This window comes from Stegostoma tigrinum, chromosome 14 (genome assembly GCF_030684315.1).
Source record: "Stegostoma tigrinum isolate sSteTig4 chromosome 14, sSteTig4.hap1, whole genome shotgun sequence".
NCBI classification, from domain to species: domain Eukaryota; kingdom Metazoa; phylum Chordata; class Chondrichthyes; order Orectolobiformes; family Stegostomatidae; genus Stegostoma; species Stegostoma tigrinum.
Genome location: NC_081367.1, coordinates 62,958,908 through 62,983,220, shown reverse-complemented (window position 1 = coordinate 62,983,220; position 24,313 = coordinate 62,958,908). Strand labels below are relative to the sequence as shown.

The following is a 24,313-nucleotide window of genomic DNA, read 5'->3' as shown; positions in this document are numbered from 1 at the left end:
AGATTCCAAGATAATAAAATGTGAGGCTGGATGAACACAGCAGGCCAAGCAGCATCTCAGGAGCACAAAAGCTGACGTTTCGGGCCTAGACCCTTCATCAGAGAGGGGGATGGGGGGAGGGAACTGGAATAAATAGGGAGAGAGGGGGAGGCGGACCGAAGATGGAGAGTAAAAAAGATAGGTGGAGAGGGTGTAGGTGGGGAGGTAGGGAGGGGATAGGTCAGTCCAGGGAAGACGGACAGGTCAAGGAGGTGGGATGAGGTTAGTAGGTAGCTGGGGGTGCGGCTTGGGGTGGGAGGAAGGGATGGGTGAGAGGAAGAACCGGTTAGGGAGGCAGAGACAGGTTGGACTGGTTTTGGGATGCAGTGGGTGGGGGGGAAGAGCTGGGCTGGTTGTGTGGTGCAGTGGGGGGAGGGGATGAACTGGGCTGGTTTAGGGATGCAGTAGGGGAAGGGGAGATTTTGAAACTGGTGAAGTCCACATTGATGCCATATGGCTGCAGGGTTCCCAGGCGGAATATGAGTTGCTGTTCCTGCAACCTTCGGGTGGCATCATTGTGGCAGTGCAGGAGGCCCATGATGGACATGTCATCAAGAGAATGGGAGGGGGAGTGGAAATGGTTTGCGACTGGGAGTTCGCAACAAACAACTGCACCTCCCAGTCGCAAACCATTTCCACTCCCCCTCCCATTCTCTTGATGACATGTCCATCATGGGCCTCCTGCACTGCCACAATGATGCCACCCGAACGTTGCAGGAACAGCAACTCATATTCCGCCTGGGAACCCTGCAGCCATATGGCATCAATGTGGACTTCACCAGTTTCAAAATCTCCCCTTCCCCTACTGCATCCCTAAACCAGCCCAGTTCATCCCCTCCCCCCACTGCACCACACAACCAGCCCAGCTCTTCCCCCCCACCCACTGCATCCCAAAACCAGTCCAACCTGTCTCTGCCTCCCTAACCGGTTCTTCCTCTCACCCATCCCTTCCTCCCACCCCAAGCCGCACCCCCAGCTACCTACTAACCTCATCCCACCTCCTTGACCTGTCCGTCTTCCCTGGACTGACCTGTCCCCTCCCTACCTCCCCACCTACACCCTCTCCACCTATCTTCTTTTCTCTCCATCTTCGGTCTGCCTCCCCCTCTCTCCCTATTTATTCCAGTTCCCTCCCCCCATCCCCCTCTCTGATGAAGGGTCTAGGCCCGAAACGTCAGCTTTTGTGCTCCTGAGATGCTGCTTGGCCTGCTGTGTTCATCCAGCCTCACATTTTATTATCTAGGAATGAACAAAGCTGGTTCCAGTAAAATTATCCACAAAATTATTAATTGTTTAAAAAATGCATTTGATTATCTTAATATTTCTTGAAGAAATACACCTCCCGCTCCTACCGGTCTGGCCTGTGGGTGCCTGCAGATCTACAGCAACATGGTTAATTCTTTACTGCCCTCTGAAACAGTATAACAAACCATTTACTGCTATTCAAGAAAGAAACTCACCAGTAATTCCTCAACAGCAATTAGGAATGGGCAGATAAATGTTGGCCTTGCTGGCAATATCTCATGATCTTTTCGATATTTTAAACAAAAATCCAATTAAGCAAAAATGTATTGATTCTTTACTACGTTCCATTGATACCAGATATGTGCATCATTAATCATGTGTGCATGTATATATATCCTGAATGGATATCTTGAAAGTAAGTATGATATTCAACTTGCAGATGTAATGGAACATACCCTGGCCAGTGGTATTCTCAAACATACACAGCTTTATCTTTGTGATTAGACTATTAATACTTATAGAAGCTCTTGCAAGGTCAATGACAAATGATGAACTCCCATTAAGGGAATTGGGCAATTTAGAATAAAGTGCTATTATACAATTTCATGTAAATTGCTAATTGTATCAGGCTTTACTTCACTGCATAATACATTGCCACAGCACATTTAATTTTTTGTGAATATAGATTTCACATTTGCAAAAAATGGCTTGCCAAACAAATGTGTCTGGGCTCTCTTAAGCTAAGGCATGTTGCTCGTTGTATTGTTTGCAAATCATTGGCTCAAATTATTTTGTAGCCTATAGTATGTCGTTCTATCCATTTTTTTCCTCAAATATTCATCCAGCTTTTCCTTATATATATCTATGCCATCTACCTAAGTACTCCCTGAGGCAATAGTTTCCATGTTTTAACCATTCTCTTGGTGAAGATGTTAAATGAACAGATGAAAGAAGCGAAAAGAAAAAATGAACCACTAATGATGAACAGCTTAAGCTGCCAATATGTTTTTGCATTGCATTACACTCCCAAACTTGGTGACATTACATTTAGTATTCTCAGCTAAATCATTAATATATACTGTGTTTAGCTGGGGTCCAAGCTCTGTGGTACCCCACTTGTCACTTACTGCTAGTAAGAAAAAGGCTTGTTTGTCCTATATTAGCATAGTCCCCCCAATCTCATGCATTTTAACATTCTTTTTACGTCAGTATCATTACTTAGGAGTCACCACCTTATTCATGGTAGCAATTTGCTATCCAGTTTCTTCTTTAATTTGGCAGCTGTAGAATCATTCCTGTTTTATTCTTCTATAGTTGCTTCATGTATATAGTTTTGCTCAATCATGTTGATAACTAGTGACAACCTGCCCACTTTTTGGCAAGGTAAAAGAGATGCTGTGAAGGTAATTATTATTTTTGCTTTGCAATAATTTAGAATAGTGGTAACTGGGGTGGAAGCTTTTTATGCTTATGAAATGCAACTTTTGTTCTTTAATGATGACTTTCATGTTTGCTAGCTGTCCAGTCAGTTTGACTGCTGTGACTGAAATCTCTTGAGGAAGCAATACTCTTTTCATAAGGTGCGACTTCAAAGAAAATTGGAAAACAAAAAACACACAGTTGTAAGGCAAATGGATTTTTATAGAATGATCTTTACATCTTGAGAGATAACATCACTAAACTGAATAATACATCCAGGGTCTTAATAATTTGTTGGTCTCTGATTTTCTAACTTGAAAGGCTGGATTCATGCTGCCATTTCCAGCCTAGACCCAATCTGGAAGCCTAATTAAAAGCCACTAGTTAGGAAGAAATGATTTCCTTTCGAATGTGTACTTATAATGGAGTACAATTTTTGATTACTTTTCCTGCAGTTAACCTGGGTTTGGATTAGTTGCAAATTGTGAGTAAGTTCAAATTCATAGCTATATTCTACAGAAGAGATCTGCTGAATGATGATGGTGACCTTTGGGCTTAATGGAAGGAGGCACAGTGTCAACTCAGCAGTACTTTTCTCCTGTGATTTTCAAAGAGCCGTATTGTATATGTGAATGATAAAAACTGGTGATGCCAGAGGTTCTCACAATGGTCTAACTGTAAAAGCCACAACAAATTCAGGCAAGAAAAGGTGCTCCCTTCATGAGGAAATTGAGGCGTTACTGTCAGAGACACACCACTGCATCATTAGAGTCACAGTGTCATTGAGATAAACAGCATGGAAACTGTCCCTTTGGTCCAACTTGTCCATGCCAACCAGGTATCCTAAATAAATCTAGTCCCATTTGTCAGCATTTCTAGTGGTGTAATTGTTATAATTGTACCAGCCTTCACCATGTCTTTAACATGCACCACCCTCTGCATGAAAAAGTTGCACTTTAGGTCCCTTTTAAATCTTTTCCCTCTCATCTTAAATCTATGCCCTCCAGTTTTGGATACTCAAGCCTGGGGAAAAAGCCTTCCCTGTTTACCTGATCCATGCCCCTCATGATTTTAGAAAGTTCCATAAGGTCATCCCTCAGTGTCCACTGCTCCAGGGAAAATAGCCCCAGCCGATTCAGCCTCTCTCTATAGCTCAAACCCTTCAACCCTGGCCACATCCTCCTAAATCTTTTCTGAACCCTTTCTGGATTCACAACATCCATCCTAATGGTGGGAGGCCAGAATTGCACACAATACACCAAAAGTAGCCGAACCAATGTCCTGTACAGCTGCAGCATGACCTCCCATCTCCTTTACTCAAAGCACTGACCAATAAAGGCAAGCATACCACACACCTTCTTCACTATCCTGTCTACCTACAACTCAACTTTCAAGGAATGATGAACCTGCATGCCAAGGTCTCTTTGTTCAGCAACACTCTTCAGGACCTCACCATTAAGCGTATAAGTTCTGCCCTGATATGCCTTTCAAAAATGTAGTACCTCACATTTACCTAAATTAACTGCATCTACCACTCCTCAACTCATTGACCCATCTGATCAAGATCCATTGTACTTTGAGGTAACCTTCTTCTCTGTCCACTACATCTCTAATTTTGAAGTCATCTGCAAACTTACTAACCATGCCTCAAATGTTCACATCCAAATCAGTTAGAAATCTTATTGCCTGACTCCCCGAGCAGATCAATTGAACAGAGTGACATTTCTTCATCCATGCAGATTAAGAAATGTAATCTCATCATGGGAATGTAAGCGATTGTTGACTGTACAATTCAGCTCCATCATGCCAGGAGCACACAGATGAATCAGATCATAATTTCCATATTGAACCACACAAGTCTCCTTAACACTCCCTCTTAAACACTACAAAAATATCCACATTCACCACACCACCTTAATGTGACTAATTAAGGATATAAGACATAGGAGCAGCAGTGGGCCATTTAATAAAGCATTGTAGCAATGTAAAAATTACCTTTGAACCTACAGGTGGAGCCTGTTAAAATTTGCTCAAATCCTAAAGTTATTCACATTGTGATGTGAGTGATTTGTGTTAACGTCGGAGATTGGTCTGAACACTGTAAGCAGAAAAGATGGTAGACATGTTGGCTACATTCTGGGTGAGTTACGAATTTCACTGTTGACGAGAACAATGGATCTGGGATTGTCCTTTGTAAAGTTCAAGTCTGGAATTCTAGCAAGAAGATATCCTGGCTTCAAAACACACTCTGACATTATGTGATACAATTCGCAAACTAGGGTATAGAATGTCAGGATCAGTGCCTTTAAGCTCTGAGCTCATGGCATGGCTAGTCATTCAACATCTACAGAAGCCAATTCTGATCAGCTTGGGTTGGTGGGAAACTAAGTTGAATGAATGAGCTGTATAACTGTAACAGTTATCCTATTAGTGTGTGAGTAATAAACTTGTATTTTGGTAGTAAATTTGAGCCAAAATCACAAGGACTCATTTATTTACATTTGAAAGATTTTCTGACAAAGTGATTATATCTTTCTTTCATAGCTGCAGAGTTCACAGAATAACGGTTTTCACTGTTACAGGAGTCTGGAAGGACTTTTAGATTCAGAACAAGTACTTGTTGAACATTGACAAGCAGGTCAGAGGAAGTGGATATTTATCTTCAGAAAGCTTGCTTTCTGTTAAGAGAACTCTAATTGCTGTTTCTCTTAGCTGCAACATTGTAGGTTGATTGAGTGTGAGTAGCAGAGAGGGATAAATGTGTTTGTAAGGGAGCAGGAAGATGATTCACCATGAATCCACCTAGATTCAAGAAGAAATTCTTCCACCTCAAACTTCAGGGGGGACAGTGCCTAAATAGCTATATTTAGCTGCACCATTTCCAACAACTGGACCCATAGCCACACAGCATGGTGAAGATCATTGTGGTTCTTAACTTCTAGACCAGCTGATCCTTCCAGGAAAGAGCAAATAATATGGCCATCATGTCAAGTTGACAGTAATATTATGGAACTGACAGAGGAGCTGAGTGTCATGAAAGGATAGTTCATAGTCTTCTCCCTTGTCGAAGAGCAGCATTATGTACGGGAATGTCTTTTTGACAGTCTAGTGTGATTGAGCAGGAGCCATCAACCACACATATATTTATGTTAGGCTTTCATATTAGTGGAGAAATGTAGCAAAAACACAAATGAAGCCACTCTTTGAATGTGCAGTCAGCATGCATTATGCACTAAAACATCACGTCACTGATTGCCTGCTAACCTGTCAGCAGCCATGATGGTTTCTTCCTGTACCCACCATACATAAAATATTTGAACAAATATGGTGAACCAGAGACTAGCCATGGTATCAAGGTCTACCTGCGTTCCCTGGCTCCCAAACACCACAAATCTTAATTGCATGATGGGCTTACAACAAGGGCTAAGAGTACCACTGGGAAAGACAACAGTACTCCAAACGAAAGTTTCTACTGAGCAATCCTTCAGTATAGCCAAAAGTGGCTCCCATTTGTAGTGGTCTACACTATTTTCCACAATTTCATGCTCAACAGCGGGCGGCTCTTGTATGGCATTCAGGGTCACCTCAGATGGAAATAGAGAAGGAAGCTAATGGATTAGAAGTGGGGGAGGAGGAAGGAAGAAAGTGTCTGGAGCTGCTTTGCACCAGATTGGACATCAAAGATTGGCCCTTTTAAATCTACTCGCCTACAATTTCATCCTCATATCCACAATTTCCCAACTTTCCATCTCTCTGCCACATACCATCACAGTATCCTCTTCGCCAATATCCTGTAATAAAAGACACAATATAAAAAAGGAGTAATTCCATAACTACACTACCATTAATAACACGTAAAATGAAATACTTGTCACTCTTGAATTTCCTTACTATATGTTTTGCAGTTGCCTTGGACACACTCCAGGGGCTGCAGTACACAATGAGTGTATCTCTGTGTTAAGGGCAATAAACTGCCTTTAAGCAGAGCAGGCTAGATGTGCATTGTTTTGATATGCTGTTTGCCTCAAATTAATCAGGCATGGTATGGTCTCATTTTATGATCGCTGCAAGGGGTTCAAGATCCTTGGTCCTATGTCACAGAGCTGTACATACCTGAGTATAAATTGTACAATGTTGGATTTAGACTACTCTAGACATAAAAGATTGAGAGAGCATTTGGACATGAAAATGCAATGAAGATAGATTGGTCCTTACACAATGTCAGAACCTGGTACATCACTCATTATTATGGACAGCAATACTTAGTATTACTGTTTAATAACTAGAATGACTTTGAAGTCGAAGCTTGAAGAACAGTTCTTGATCCTGCTTTACCCCTGACCTTGCTTCTTGAATCCAAACTCAATGTGGTGTCATACTACACAATAAAATAATCCCATCTCTCATTACGAGCCTAGTCAATTTTTAGCCCTTCAAATCTCAGTATTCTTTTCGTAATGTGGTAAGTGTGAAATGCATCAGTCAAACTCATTAGCTCTGAAAAATAATTGACATGTGTGAAGTTTTCAGGTTTCAATTACTATTGGGCCTTTTTGAAAATTGGCTGAAGACTGATATCTGAGATGCTGGGGACTACTGGAGGATGCTGAGATGGATCACTCACTCAGCACTTTTGGCTGAAGATTGCTGCAAATGCTTCAGCCTTATCTTTTGCATTGATGTGCAGGGCTCTTCCAACATTGACGATAGGGATATTTGTGAAGCCCCCTCCTCCAGTGAGTTGTTTAATTGTCCACCACCGTTCACAACTAGATGTGACAGGGCTGCAGAGCTTAGATCTGATCTGTTGGTTGTAGGATCGCTTAGCTCTATCTATCACTTGCTGCTTTTGCTGTTTGGTATGTAAGTAGTCCTGTTTCGTGGCTTCACCAGGCTCATTCCTCATCTTCAGGTATGCCTGGTGCTGCTCCTGGCATGCCGTCCTGCACTCTCCATTGAACCAGGGTTGATCCCTGGGGCTTGATGGTAATGCCAGGGCATGAGGTAACAGATTGTGCTGGAGTATGATTCTGCTGTTGTTGATGGCCCACAGTGCCTCATGGATGCCAATTCATGAGTTGCTAGATCTGTGTGAAGTCTGTCCCATTTAGCGTGGTGATAGTGCCACACAACACATTGAAGGTTGTTCTTAATGTGAAGGCAGGACTTCGTCTCCACAAGGACTGTGCGATGGTCACTCTTACCAATACTGTCATGAACAGATGCAACTGCAGCTGGCAGATTAGTAAGGGTGAGGTCACATTTGTTTTAATCTCTTGTTGGTTGCCTCACCACCTGCCGCAGACCCAGTCTAGCAGCTATCTCCTTTAGGGCCCAACCAGCTCGAACAGTGGTACTGTTGCTGGGCCACTCTAGGTGGTGGACATTGAAATCTCCCACCCAGAGTACATTTTGTGCCCTTGTCATCCTCAGTGCTTCCTCTAAGCATTGTTCAACATGGAGGAGTGCTGATTCATCAGCTGAGGGAGGACGGTATGTGGTAGTCAGCAGGATGTTTCCTTGCCCATGTTTAACCTGAAGCCATGAGACTTCATGGGGACTGGAGTCAATGTTGAGGACTCCTACAGCAACACCCTCTTGACTGTATGCCACTGTGCCATCACCTCTGCTGGGTCTGTCATCCCGATTTGACAGCATATATCCAGGGATTGTGATGGTGCTGTCTGGGACATTGCCCGTAAGGTATAATTCTGTGAGTATGACTATCAGGCTGTTGATTAACTAGGCTGTGAGACAGCTCTCCCAATTTTGGCACTAGCCCCCATGATGTTAGTGAGGAGGACTTTGCAGGGTCGACAGGACTGTTTCTGCCGTTGTCTTTTCAGGTGCCTAGGAAAATGCCAGGTGACCTGTCCAGTTTCATTTAGATACACAATTGCATTCAGATACACAGTTGCATACCTTTCTCAATGAGATTCTAGATACCCAATAAAGGAAATTGTGCCATTTCTGCTTCATGATTCTTGCTACCTGTGAAGCACAATATCACAAGCAAAGGAAGTCTAATTTGCTATGGGCAGCATTCATTACTTTATATATGTTAATGATCAAGTATATGAGTATTGAAATTAAAATGCAGATAAATCATTAGACTCTCCACAGATTCATACAATACCCATGCAAATTTTTTATTCATTACGATTTTGTGGTGGTCATTTGTGTCAAGCAAAAGAGAACAACTTTTCTGCAACATTAAAGGTGTCTGAATGACACTATTGATCATGTGAAAGTTATGCAGCAACGTGCGATGAGGAAGCATTCTTCTGTATTTTTCACTCTGGGATGTAAGTGTCGCTGGCTAGGCCAGCATTTATTGCCCATCCCCAATAGCCTTTGAGAAAGTGGTCTTTTTGGACTGCTGTATTCCATTTGGTGATGGCATATCAACAATGAAGTTCTGGAGAGAATGCCAGGAATTTGATCCAATGTCAGGACAGGGAGGGAATGGCAATATTTTCCAGAGAGGATGGTGAGTAGATTGGAGGGGAACTTGAAATGGTTTTCTCAGAAGAATGCTGCCCTTGGCTTTCTGGATGATAGGTTTGCTTTTGGTTTGGAAGGTACAGTCTATGTAGCCGTAATGATTTCTGCAGTGCATCCTATGGATGGTACGCTATTGCTAGTGAACGTCAATTGTGGAAAGAATGAATGTTTGTGGATGTGATGGCAATCAAGTGTGATTCTTTACCCAGGAAGTTATCAAGTTTCTTAACTGTTGTTCATTGCCCATTTATTGTGAATCATCACAAGCTTCTGTATATTCTGACCTGCTCTGTCATTATCCTCATAATATGTGGCAGTTCAGCCTCTTCAACCTCCTCAACCTCTCTGTGAGTTTCATAAAGTGGCTGCTTGCGTGCAATAGTTACTAATTCACCTCACCACAACAAGTTATATTTTTCACCACTTGTTTCGTCATGCTCTCCTTTGGAGAGCCTGGGACTGTGAATCCAGGCCTTCTGGCCCAGATGTGGGGACAATATCACAATGCCACAAGAGCCCATAGGAAGTTGTGCCCAGTAACTAACAAGGTAATTACTCTTGCAAAAATATGATAATACGTGATAACTGTCAATTGGCCTCTCTGGCCAAGAGAGTGACCAATGTGACAGTGAATCAATGCAGAGATTCATTTCTTCGGACTGTAAATTGTTGCTGGAGATCTTAAAAATGTCAAATTCATTTGAAAAAAGGCCTTACTTTCTTTTCATGATTTTTTTCTCTCTTTCTTAGTCCAGTTTTTCACTCATGTCTTTTTTCTGCAAATGTTTTGATTCTAAATTCACTTAGTTGAATTTTAGGGCTTCCTCAGTTCTTGAGCTGTTTATTTCTCAATCATGAAACCTAATTATTTTAGAAGCTATATTGTTACTCATTTCAATTCTAGATGGTCCATTGTCCTTGCAATACAATTCACAGTTGGATGCACTTTTTGAGGCAAAAGTGTTTTGAGTGGAAGGGTGCAAGTTGGAATCTGACTAACTAGCTATATTTTGAGAAGAAAGACTTCAGTTGTGTCAACTAATAAACTCTTTTCTACCCTGACTACTTCATCCCCTCCTAACTTCTTGCATTCACAAATCTTTAGCCATTGACTTTGGGTTTTCTGTGAATACTCTTTGTGTAATTACAAATTTGTATCCTGGGATTCCCTTTCCTGAACATGTTCACTGTCATCACATCTTTCCCCACCTTAAGAAATGAAAATCTTGACAACGATCTATTAAGTGACATATCAATAGCTGGCATTGATTCTTCGATTATCAGGCTCAGAGTCAGCCCTGGCCAAATATCGTGGTTAGAAAGACTGGCAATGAAAATTAAGCAATGACAAGATACGAACACATCTACAACATGTGAGAACAGGGATGAGAAAGTGTTTGAGTGTAGGAAGTATCAAAGATAATAAAGTGCTGTCCTGCCATCATCCACAGAAGACCACCCCATGAAAGTCTGAATATGTGAGTTGTTTGGAGAACAATAAAGAGACTAAAAGCCATACCATAAAGTGTGTGTACAAAAAGAAGAAGTTGGTATACCTGGTTGATGGCATGCTTTTATATAAAACATCTAGCATCACCTCTAGTGTGCTAGCACAGCCTGAATAACCTGAGGAAAAGGGAGTTTGAGAACAACAACATCATATCCGACACCAGGATCATGGTTTGCAGAGCTGTGGTGGTTCCCACCTTGCTATATGGCTCTGAGACACGGACTGTCTACAGCAGACACCTGAACGCACTGGAGCAGTACCACCAATGCTGCCTGCAAAAGATCTTGCAAATCCTCTGGGAAGAAAGCTGCACCAACACCAGAGACCTTGACCTAACCAATATTCCCAGCATTAAGGCACTGACCACCCTAGATTGATTATGATGGGCTGGGCACTTCGTCACATGACCGACTGGAGACTTCCTGAGCAGGTGCTCTACTCCCAGCTTCAAAACTGCAGGTGAGCCCCAGGTGGACAGAGGAAACACTTCAGTGATACCCTCAAGGCTTTACTGGTGGTGTGCGGCATTCCCACAGACACCTGGGAACCACTGGCCAAGGCCGTCCAAAGTGGAGGAGGAGAATCCGGGACGGCATTGGGCATCTTGAGATTTGCCATCTGGAAGAAGTGGAAGCCAGGCAAAAGGACCGTGCTGCCACACCAATGCCCAACCCGCCCCTACCCCTGACCATGATCTGCCCCAAGTGTTACAGAGTCTGTGGTAGATGTATTGGTCTGTACTGTCGCTGACGGGCTCACCCTAAGAGTGGAAGAGAATCATCATCGTCTGCATGGAACCGCTGATGCTGACAATGATATTAATAGTACATATAACATAAGCACATTCATGGTGTAAAGCTTTATATTGTGCCACACAAATCCTAGGCAATGACCATCTTTAATAAAAGAGAATGTAACCATCGCCTATTGACATCCAATAACATTATTATTGCTAACTCCCTCATTATCAACATCCTCAAGGTTACAAATGATCAGATACAAAACTGGGCTAGCCAAATAAATACTGCGGCTACATGAGGTTGGCTGCTGTGTATACCAATGTCCTGAATGCACAAAAATTGCCCACCATCTTCAAGACACAAGGCAGGAATGTGATAAAGAACAATACAGCACAGAAACAGGCTCTGTGCCACCACAGTAGCATCAAATGTATTGCAGAAATTCATCAAGGCTCCTTCAGCGGCAGCCTTCAAATGCATGACCCAAAGAACAAGAGCAGAAGATACATGGGAACACCACCAGCTGAAAGTTCCTCTTCAACCCACTAATCATGCTGACTTGGAAATATTTTGGCATTCCTTCATTAGTGCTTTGTCAAAATTCTGGAACTCCATCCCCAATAGCATTGTGGGTCTACCGATAAAAAATAGACTGCAGCAGTACAAGTACTCAACTTACCATTACCTTTTTCAAAGGTAACTCAGAACGTGCAATAAATGCTGGATCAGCCAATGATGCTCACATCACAAGTTTCTCCACAAGTGTGGAGCTGGATGAACACAGCAGGCCAAGCAGAATCTGAGGAGCACAGGAGCTGATGTTTTGGGCCTAGACCCTTCATCAGAAAAGGGGGATGGGGAGAGGGCTCTGAAATAAATAGGGAGCGAGGGGAAAGCGGATTGAAGATGGTTAGAGGAGAAGATAGGTGGAGAGGAGACAGACAAGTTAAAGAGGTGGGCATGGAGCCAGTGGAGGTGAGTGTAGGTGGGGAGGTAGGGAGCGGATATGTCAGTCTGGGGAGGGCAGACAGGTCGGGGGGGTGGGATGAGGTTAGTAAATGGGAAATTGAGGTGCGGCTTGAGATGGGAGGAGGGGATAGGTGAGAGGAAGAACACGTTAGGATGGCAGGACGGGCTGGTTTTGGGATGCAGTAGGGGGAGGGGAGATTTTGAAGCTTGTGAAATCCACATTGATACCATTGGGCTGCAGGGTTCCCAAGTGGAATATAAGTTGCTGTTCCTGCAACCTTCGGGTGGCATCGTTGTGGCACCACAGGAGGCCCAGGATGGACATATTGTCTGAGGAATGGGAGGGGGAGTTGAAATGGTTCGCGACTGGGAGGTGCAGTTGTTTATTGCAAACCGAGTGTAGGTGTTCTGCAAAGCGGTCCCCAAGCCTCCACTTGGTTTCCCCAATGTAGAGGAGGCCACAACGGGTACAGCAGATGCAGTATACCACATTCACAGATGTGCAGGTGAACATCTGCTTGATGTGGAAGATCTTTTTGGGGCCTGGGTTGGGGGTGAGGGAGGAGGTATGGGGGCAAGCGTAGCACTTCCTGCGGTTGCAGGGGAAGGTGCTGGGTGTGGTGGGGTTGGAGGGGAGTGTGGAGCGGACAAGGGTGTCACAGAGAGATGGTCCCTCCGGAAAGCAGACAAGGGTGGGGAGGGCACAATGTCTCTGGTGATGGGGTCAGATTGCAGATGGCGGAAGTGTCAGAGGATGATGCGCTGGATCCGGGGGTCAGTGGGGTGGTATGTGAGGACAAGGGGGATTCTCTTTTGACGGTTGTTGGGGGGACAGGGTGTGAGGGATGAGTTGCGTGAAATGCGGGAGACATGGTTGAGGGTGTTAGCGACCACTGCGGGGGGTACGTTACGGTCATTGAAAAACGAGGGCATCTGGGATGTATGGGAGTGGAATGCCTCATCCTGGAGCAGATTATCTCTGATACAAGTTTCTGTTTGTTAGGCTGAGAAGAACAGCAGCCCAAATTCCCTGTGGGCTACTTCTTGTGAAAGAATGACAACCTTTATTAGCACTTTTAGCAACTACCATTTGTCGAGCATGTTTTACAGCTAATGAAGAAGTTCTGAAGTATGAGCCCTGTTAGAATGTTAGAACCACAGCATCCAATTTACACGCAACAACCTCTCACAAACAGCAATTTAAAGTAACCAGGTTATCTTTTTGTTCTGATCTTGATTGAGGGACAAGCATTGGCTTTTGGATAACGCCACTACCTGTATAAAGTAGAGCCAAGGTGCCTGCCACATCTATTGTAGTGGAAGATGGTATCTTGGCAAGTCTTATCCAAAGGATAGCACCTCTGACATGAATTGGAGTTTTAACCTTGGATACATGAACTAAAGCTTAAACCCAGAACCCCATGACTCAAGGGAATGTATTCTACCAACCAAGGCATGACCATTTTTGTGAGCTTCCCATACTGATCATTCTTTCATTAAAGAGGTAATTTTTGAGTTGTTTTTTGATTTATTTGTCTTCATTTGTTAGCATTAGTCGTCAGCGAGTGAAGGTTACAAATCGCTTCATTACATGTAAGTGTCAAGGTATCAATTTCATAAATACATTTTGTGGGGTTTGTATTGACATGATAGAGAAAGATAATTGATTAGCTGACTCTGTCTCTTGAGTCCATGAACCTATTTTGAATTCAAAGGATAATTGTCTTAGGACTGACTTCTTCAACAGTATATTAGGTTAGCCCTTCAACTCTGTTACAAGTTCTTGGTAGAGATTCCCACTGTAAGACCCTCTTGGACTTTTGACTATATCAAAGGTGATTTGTTAGTGTAAGTTAGCTTTGTAGTTTATATCTACCAAGAATGCTGTTATACTAACAGTGAACTGCATCAGTATTATAAGAAGATTTAATATCAGAGACAACATTTGGGGTTACATACTTTCCTAAATGGAAGCTTTTTATAATATTTATCCTAAACTTGACTTGCATTGCCTCAGTGTGAGTTGACTGCATGCCAGTCAAAAGTACTATAGAATGTTTCTTACCTTTGGTTGGCTCTGATGCGACTGTGTACACATTCTTTCGGCAGTTGATGATGCATCCACATGGCAGATGAATCCATCTTTCAGACAGAACAAACACTGGTGTTATAGCAGCTGCCAGCAAGGTCAGGACAAAACCCAAAGACTCAAAGGAAACATTCTCAAGTTTGGTGACATGATGGACAAGCAGTTGTACCTGTGAAACACAGAGATCAATCAGGTGGTCACTCAGATATATAACCTCATTGAAACAATCAATCTCTGAAAATGGAGATATACATCATAACCATGGAAGGTAGAACTCACTGTTGCATAAAATAAACACAAATGTTTGTGGTGTAATTCAAGTGTCAAAAAAAAACTAACAGCAACACTGTGCATTTTAGCAGAATAAATTACAAGGTTCAATACAAGCTAACCATTCCAATTTGAACAGGCAGCACAGGAATTGAAAGATTCAGGACTAAATGAACACAAATTTTTGAAGGTGACAGACAAGATGATAAGGTTTTAAGAAAAATTGTGGGGTCCTTGGCTTTGTTATCAGAGGATGAGGGTAGAAATATAGAGAGATTATGTTAAACCTTTGTAAATTATTGGTTCGGCCTCAGCTGGTACAGTACACAATGCTGAGCAGCACAGTTTAGGAAGAATGTCAAGGCTGTGGAGAGAATGCAGAGGCAATTTTCTGGAATGGATCCCAGTTGAGGGACATTTGATATGTAGAGACACTAGAGAAGTTGGAATTGGTGACTGTCAGTAAACACAGAACACTGACTTAACGTAACTGGGAAAAGAACTAAAGAAGAAATTAAACCTTCCTCGTCCCACCCACCCCCACCTCCAAAACCAGTTGTCATGATTTAGAATGCATTGGTTGAATGGCCAATTAAGTCAGACTCAATTGTATCTGTTGAAAAGCGAATAGGTAAATAATTGAGAAGTTTCAAATTGCAAGGCCTCAAAGAATGAGCAGGGGAATGAGATTAATTGAATAGTTCTGTCAAAGAACCTAAACCAGGGTTTACAAAAGTGGAGCTGAGACCTCAAGCCTCCCCCACCCCGTTTCATAGATCTTGTCTCTTCCACCTCCCAAACATCTCTCACAAACTCACAAGACCCCTCTCCCCCATTTCTCTCTTACAAGTCTTCAGGTCTTCTGTCCCTGACCCACATCCTCTCCTCACAGTTCCTTATGCAGGGATTGTGACAATATTCAAGCCTCAAAATGGGATTACAGTGGGAAAAGTTTGAGAAGCACTGACCTATGCAGAGAGGATGCTGGTGGTCAGCTAGCCTGCATGATCATGGAATCTTTTGTTTTTGCAAACTAGAAGATCATCCTAGTGTAATTACTGGAAAGGAAACTTGCAGTTTGCACTTCGGTGTTTCTCTACAATATTTTCCAAGTATGAAAAATAGCGGATTGATAGGAGCGGTTTTAGGTTTGTGTTATGTATCAGTTTATTACCCAGGTTTTACCGTTAAGTTGCACATGAATTCAACTGATCACAGATTCTCCATCAACTATTAGTTCTCAACCTGGACAGATGTATAATCACTTTCTGGCATTATTAAAGTTGTTCAGCTGAAATAACTGGAACAATATAACCCCAGAGATAGCCGCGAGAGGCATAATAGAGGGTTAGATAGATAAATAGGTTCACTCACCATTAGCGGTAACCACAAGACAACTTTCGTCATGGCTAATATTAAGGAAAAGCGCTTTTGAGCGAACTCCACTGTTGAGTTCCGGTGCTCGAAGCAGTTGCTTTGACATTGCGTTGAGTGAATCACATCAGACTGATTTTTTACATCTGGGCTCCAGCTTACATCAGTATGGACACACCTTAAAGTTCTGTCCACCGGATCCTCGAAGGTGGAGGCATTACTCGCGGGATTCATACTGTCAGCCACTTGATGATAGCTAGGATTTAACTGTGTCTGTTGCTGCCCCTCGAAGCAAAGCAGTTTATAGGTGAGGGGTACAGAAAAGGTGATGAGGACGAGGAGGCAAGCGGAGTACAAGGCAAAGAGAAGTGGCACGTAAGAGCTTCTGTGGTCCACAAGACACCCCCAAGGAGTTGGGATGAAAGTGCCCCATCCAAAGACAGGCAGGGCGCTCACAAGCAGACTGATAGCCCATAGTATCGCCAGGAGCCAGATCATAGGGACAGATTGCTGGTTGCTTCTGAAAAGCCTGGATCGCCTGGTTGTATAGTAGTCGTAGGAGACGATTAAGGAGGACTTGAGAGCGGCGGACACCCCTTGCAATAGATACAGGGCGGCTGAAAGGGTGCACACAGAACTAGGCACCTTCTCCTTTCCCCACTGCAAGTACATGAACATAGACAAGGCGACCACGTAAAGGAGGTCATCTATAGCAAGCGAAGCCATAACGACCACCAGGAAGTTCTTGTTTCTCGTCTTCAGCAGGCAGGCCAGCGAGTAAACGCTGCCCATGAAGATGAGGGGCGTGCAGATGAGGGTAAGGCAAAATAAATAGACATTCACCGATTTGCCCCCGTCTGGAGTGTCCATTGTGGACCGGTCTCTTCGGGATCACCGCTGAGCCAGCGGATCTGCTCATGGAGTTCAAGCGGCGGAGGTCTCAAGCATGGTTTTCCTGCAATGCCAAAGCTGCATGTCTTTCACCTCCCTGATTAAAGCCAGTTTCAGACACTTGTCTTGGGGTTGTCATGCCTGAACTCGCTGGCGCTTCGCTCGCACGCCTGCAACAGGACTCCGGTGGGTGCGTGCCCTGGTCGCTGTCCTCCTTTCGTTGTGCTGAAATGCTGCTCACTTTTTCTCTGGCTTTTCCTGGCACTTTAGTTTGGACTTTAAATCGTGATCGCTCCGTCCAGTTTCGCTCTGCTCAGCAGTATCTCTCATTTTCACTCGTTTTTGATGGATTGAATACAGAGGAAATTGATACTCTTTTTGTTTTTTTTCTAAAAAGGCAATGATTAGCGAGCGAGATAGACAGAAACGGAGCACATCCACGCTTTTGTTGAAGTGCACATTTACATTGACGGAGAATAGGGGCTGGCGACTAAGGTGACGCGCCCAAGTTGCGTCATCGTCCAATCCATGTACAATACCAATCCAGGAAATCAGAATTCCTCCCTCCCTCTTTGCCATTGCACGTGTTATAGACATTTACCTTCAATCCGCACTTCAAGGAGAAGCTTTCTGAAATGTTACCCGCAATGCACTGTGGCCACGCTGCTGAGTTACCCGCGCATTAAGACTTGGCTTCAGAGTGCAATGATGCTGATCAAAGAAAGAGAAAAAAAATGGAAACACGACTGCAAATTGACAACTTATACATGCAAAATGCATTTACTTTTTATCAGTGGCCAAGGTGAGGCTTGTTCAGCGTGGATGCCGTACGACGAAAAGCAATGTGGGCAGTCGCAACCAAGATTGAAAGATACAGGAAGAGATAATTTAACCTGAAATTGTTGCAAAAACTCAGCAGATCTGAGTGGAGAGAAGGCAGAGTTAACTTTTGGGGGCCCAGTGATCCTTATTCAGAACGGGCTCAGAGAGGATTGTCCGTTGCTCTTTCAAAACTGTCATAATGATAAATTTCTGTGGCTAATTAGTGCACAGCAAGCTTGTAAAACAACAATGTGGTAATGACTAGATAATCCGTTCTTAGTGATGTTGGTTGAGGCTTAAATACTGACACAGGACACTACGACCAAACTTCTCTCATCTTCAAACTAATGGTATTTTTTCTTAAATATATCCACCAGAGAAGTATTAGGCTTATCAGAAACATCCGTTTCTCAGAAAACAATGATAGCTTTGTTTTGCTGACTGGTGATATTTATTTGTTTTCCATCTTGTTAGTTGGATTTTCAAAGTTAGTTCCGATATATGGATATAGGAATATGAATAGGAACAAAACATGTCCCCTTAAATATGGTGCAATATTCAGTTAGGTCATATATGGCTTTGGCTTCAGTTTCACTCTCCCACCCTGTTACCACATTCCTGAAATCCTTCAAAGTTGGCAACTATCAATCTTTAATATATTAAATAGCCCAGAATCCCAGCTCTTTGGGAAAAATAATTCTAAAACATCACAATTCTCTGAGTGAGCTTTCTTACTCCTCATACTTTGATCTGAGATTGTGGCTATGGTTTTTCCGTCATGAAAGCTGATAGCGAGATGTGAGAATTGGGGAGAGTCATAGAGGCACACAACTCAGAAACAAACCCTTTAGTCCAACCAGTCCACCCTGAACACAATCCCTAACTAAATTATTCCCATCAGTCTGCTGCTGGCCCATATCCCACCATGTCTTTCCTGTTCATATACTTATCCAAGTGTCTTTTAAATGATGTAACTGTGCCCAAATCCACCACTTCTTCAGGAAGTTCTTTCCACACGTGAACCAAACTCTGAGTAAAAAAATTTCCCCTCATGTCCATTTTATATCTCTCTCCTCTCATTTTAAAAATATGTCCCCTAGTCTTGAAATTACCCATCCTAGGGAAAAGATACCCTACCATCTATCCCATCCATACTCCTCATGATTTTCTAAACATCATCAGATCACTTCACAACCTCCTACGCTCCAGTGGAAAAGGTCCCAGCCTATTCAGCCTTTCCTTATAACTCAAACCATCCATACCTGGCAACATCCTGGTAAATATCTTTTGAACCCCTTCTAGTGTATTAATATCCTTCCTATAACAGGGTGACCACAACTGATACAGTGTTGCAGAAGTCACCTCACCAATGTCCTGCATGACCTCAACAAGACTGCTGAACTCTGGTACTCATAGGGCGGAGCAATGAAGGCAAGCATACTAAAAGCCTTTTCAACCGCCTTGTTTATATGTGGTGATAACTTCAAAGAATTATCTATCTGAACCATTAGGTCCCTCTGTTCTACAACACTATCCAAGGTCCTACAATTAATTGTATAAGTCCTTCCCCTGTTTGTTGTACTAAAATGCAATAGCTCACATTTATCCAAATTGAACTCCATCTGCCAGTTTTCAGCCCATTCACCCATTTGATCAACATCCCTTTATAATCTTACAAAACTTTCTTCACAGTTCACTATGCCATCAATTTTGATGCCATCCACAAAATGACTAACAATGCCTGGTAAATTTTGTTGTCAGCAGCCAGTTTTCATCCTTACAGTTCGAGTAAGGATGAAAGCACAACCCCAACTGCAGCCAGCCCAGAAAGATGTTCAACAGCTCATCAGCCTCAGCAGTGTTATTGATAGTTGGAGCCACTGCTGAGGCTGCAAATGTAGAAACAGAGGCATCAATGGACAAATGCGCCACAAATTAAAGCAAGTAGTATTTTAGTGTGTTGGGGCGAGTCATGTAGGCCTTAGTGAGGGTTGAGGTGGTCACTGAGGGTGAGCTTTGCTGTTTCTGCCTGGATGACCTCTCAAAATTCAAAGAACACACACATAGGAGGGCTCCTTGCCCCAGAGCCTGTTTCAGATTAAAATATCAGTGACAGCCAGAAGAAGGTCCTAACTGGCCACTTAAGTGAATTTTTCTGAAGAAGGTTCTAGGCCCGAAACATCAGCTTTCCTGCTCCTCTGATGCTGTTTGGCCTGCTGTATTCATCCAGCTCTACACCTTATTATTTCACATTCTCCAGCAACTACAGTTCCTACTATCACTTAAATGACTCAATTGGACTCTGGTGGGCAGACTGTGTGCAATCTTACCTGCTGCTGCCTAAGTAGCAGAGTGGCAGGACAGCATGAGAACCTTACACCCTAAAAGTCACACCATTTTGCTTTTGATGTGGAGGTGCCAGTGTTGGACTGGCATGGAAAAGGTCAGAAATCACATGAATCCAGATTATAGTCCAACAGGTTTATTTGAAAACACATTTCAGAGCCTTGCTCCTTCTTCAGGTGTTTGTGAGAGAGGTGGTATCAGACACAGAATTTAAAAGTGAAAGTTCAAAGTATCACATCACTGATGAGGATGTATTAAACAAAACTAAGATGTTGTCAAATCTTTAATCATTTAGAAGGTTTTAGTTAATTAATATGTATATGTAAATACCTGAATTTCGTTCAAGTCAATGCCCTGAGAGAACTAAAGGTTTTATCAGCGTAAAGAAGAGATGACATTTTAGGCCTCACAAATACCTGAAGAAGGAGCAAGGCTATGAAAGTTTGTGCTTTCAAATAAACCTATTCCAAATATAGGGAGTAGAGGGACAAGATTCCACATGACTTGCTAGTCCAAGCAGAATTCATTTGTCTCCAGCATTTAACAGAAAAAACAGAATGCCTTCAGTGTGGAAACAGGCCCTTCAGCCCAACAAGTCCACACCAACCCTCAGAGCATCCCCCTAATCTACACTTCCCTGATCACTATGGGCAGTTTAACATGGCCAGTCCTCCTCGCCTGCACATCTTTGGACTGTGTGAGGAAATCCACGCAGACACGGGGAGAGTGTGCAAACTCTGCACAGATACTCACCTGAGGCTGGAATTGAACCCTGGTCCCTGGTGCTGTGAGGTAGCAGTGTTAACCACTGTGCCACCTTGCCAGCCCAAATCTCCAGCATTGGTTGCTTTCAGTACAGCTTTCGGCCCCCGCATTAACTTGCTCCTGTTATAATTCAGATAGACCCCGTCCCATCGAAAAGTTCCCATCTTCCTCAGTAGTGGTGCCAATGTTCCGTGAATTTGAACCTGTTTTTCTGACGCCAATCTTTGAGCTACACGTTTACCTATTTAATCTTGTTGACTCTGTGCCAACGGCTCAGGGAGTAATCCAGAGATTACTACCCTTCTGGTTCTGCTTTTTAATTCAGCTGTTCATTTCTCTCAGCAGAATCTCCTTCCTCCTTCCATCTATATCGTTGGTACCTATGTGGATCATGACAACTGATCTTTCCCTTCCCACTCCAAGTTCCTCTGCAGCCAGATGAAATATCATGAACCTGGGCATCAGGGAGGCAACACAGACTTCAGGTCACTCGATCCGAGCCACAGAGAATGGTGTCCGATCCCCTGACTATACTATCCCCAATTACACAGCTACATTTCTCTCCCCACCCTCTCTAACGGCTCTCTGTGCAATAGTCAGTTTGTTCATAGTGACACCTTCCTGTCCCTGACCACCAACAGAATTCGAGGGGGTTAATCTAAGGGATGTAACTGCCTCCTGAAACACAGCATCCACGTAACTCTCCCCCTCCCTGATGTGTTCGAACATCAGACTCCAGCTCATCAATTCTAAGTTGGAATTCCTCAGGCATCCGACGCCTACCACTGATGTGGTCACTGTGAAGCACAATGGGGTCCACCAGTTCCCACATGATGTAGGTACAGCGTATCACCTGGCTCTGCGTCTAGAGTTTATTTACTTAGTTTTTAACTTGATTTAAAAAAAACCTACACTTTTTCTGGTGGTGACCTGTAAATACTTCCCCATATTTACCTTTAATCTGAAAGTAATCTGTAATATATATGCAAGCTAGGAGCTGTTACCAGTCAACAAACTAAATGCTTTCCTGTGATTTCACCTTTTCCTTTCTGTCAGGCCCCTGATCCTGTCTACAATTTATTCCGTTAAAAAAAACCTCACAGGGTGTGAACTAAAAAAGCAAAGAGAAAGCACTTCTTTTGTTATTGATATGTTCGCTAAGGAGCTCATTAGCTACAAATGCAGGAGTGTTTTCAGATAAATCTACTGGGCTTATCTTGGGCTATAACCTGGTGTTGTGTGATTTATGACCATTTCATTTTTTTTTATTTTGCACCTCCCAGTTCATCTTCCAAAGCCTCATTACATTTCAGTTTCTGCCTCTTTATTTCCTTAAACATTGAATAGGTTGGCTTTTATATGCTGCTATTTTATTTTGCACCAAGCAGCAAAGCATGGAAGGACAAGTAGAGCTGAAAAACAAATACTGAAGAGTGCTACAGTAAATGGTCTTATATGTAAATGCTATATGCAAGATTTTTAACGCAAATTTTCCCAAACCTTTCACATAGCAGGTGCACATCTCAATTTTCTCTCACTCGAGGAGCCCGTGAGCAAATTTCTAGAAGTTCATCACAATAGCAAACATGAATTTCAGAAAATGTAATTCTAAATTAATAAGTTTGTAAAACAGACTTTGTAATATTGTGTGCTAATGTTTCAGAGAGAGAGAGCAGTTTGTTAAAACAGAAAGCAAATCAAAATGTGATCTGTCAATTAAGTTTCGGTCTGGGATCTGTCTTATCCAGTAATGACATTAGCCGGGATCGTAGTACCAGCCTGTTTCTGTCTCCTTCTCCCTTACACCTCCAGCCTCCACTTCTTACCTTTTCACTCTCCTTTACTCACACACTCTCTCCCTCCTTCAATCACACTCTTTTGCCTCAGTCTCTCTTTCACATCTTCCTTCTCTCACTCACTCCTTCTCTCACACTTTCAAACTCATAGCCTTTCACTCACTCACTAAACCTTCCCCCAGTTCCCACTCGGTTGGCCTGTGACTATGTCCTGCCTTTTTAAATGGATCCTTCAAAAGCCTGTCACCTGTGCAGGAAGAATAGAGCCTTGTCTATCCCTCAGCTTGCTCCCCCGTTGGAACTTCTTTACGTGCAGCCGGCCAGCAAATGTTCCAGCCCTTGCAGAATCACTCCTGTAAACATCAGGGCCAGCAGTGCTCCCACTGTGCAGGCCTCAGGCTGAAAGAGTGACTCATATTTTTTTTCACGGCTTGCTGCTCTTTTAATCAATGGCTATTTTCTCTCCTGCATTTGTAGCTAATGGGCTCCTTAATGAACATATCAATAGCAAATACTGGAGGCAAATGAACTCTGCTTGGACTAGCAAGTCATGTAGAATCTCGACCCTCCTCTCCCTGCATTTGGAACCCTAGACACTGGCCAGGGAGTACCTGTGGATGGATCACATAACTGGTCGACTGCCCACCTATTGGACAAGCATGTTTTAATGAATTATAGATTAACACTGTAGCTCAAGTGTTATTTATTACAGGAATGATTGCTATATTTACACACAGCAACACTGTTAGTGACTGCTATGCGTAATATGGTGATCCACAGAGAAAGTGAAAACCAGATGACAATTAGTGACAAAGAAAGATTCAGTGAGCAGGAGAGAAACAAAGAGGCAGTTCCAGAAAAGTGAGATGCTATTAATTTGCCCAGGACACATACTGGAGCAAAACTGCCCAGGACTGAACATCTCACTTGTTTGGCACCTCATTTATGAAAGTTCTCCCCCTTCACCACTGGTGCACAGTGGCAGCAGTTTGTGTACCATCTACAATAGTGGTCCCCAACCTTTAAGCACATGATGAGTTTTTGTATGTATGTGTAATCTAGGAGTTACCCAGAAGAAAATAGGGCTATATGTGATGTAGCTGTGTATTTTGCCTTAGTTTCTTTTAAAAGAGAGTGATTGAATGAGAGGGATTGAGTCCCCTATGGTAATGTAAACTGCTTGTGAGGCCTTGGGTTTTCTTAAAAGTTGAAACAACAGAAGCATTCTGGAAGGATGTGGCCAGCTCTCATAGACCAGGATTTCTAGTCTTTTTTTAGCTTGTAGATTCAGTACAAGCTGCTAGGATCTTGAAGGCGTTGGAACTATTTTTCCCCTCTCTCAGTTACAGCTAAAAGCTGGAATTTCTTTCCTTACTGCAGGCATTGCATATCAGAAAATCTGTTTTCTGAATTTGTCTTTTTGTTAAGGGGTGTGTTTTTTGGATGTTATTATATTAGAACAGTTAATTCAGAATAGCTACTGTATCTATTGTTCTGTTAAATTTTCAAATAGAGTTAAGTTTCTCTAAGTCCT

At 42.9% G+C, this 24,313-nt stretch overlaps 1 protein-coding gene across 1 annotated transcript in view; it reads right to left on the bottom strand.

Annotated features, from left to right (window-relative positions):
• Window positions 1-17,484, bottom strand: part of LOC125457970 (probable G-protein coupled receptor 149) — a 41,200-nt gene extending 23,716 nt beyond the window's left edge. The window contains exons 1-2 of the mRNA XM_048542796.2: window positions 16,160-17,484; window positions 14,492-14,684 (exon numbers count right to left, since the gene is read on the bottom strand). Of these exons, the coding sequence (XP_048398753.2) occupies window positions 14,492-14,684; window positions 16,160-17,029 (1,063 nt within the window). The 5' untranslated portion in view covers window positions 17,030-17,484. The remainder of the gene's footprint in view (window positions 1-14,491; window positions 14,685-16,159) is intronic.
• Between the last annotated feature and the right edge of the window lie 6,829 nt (window positions 17,485-24,313).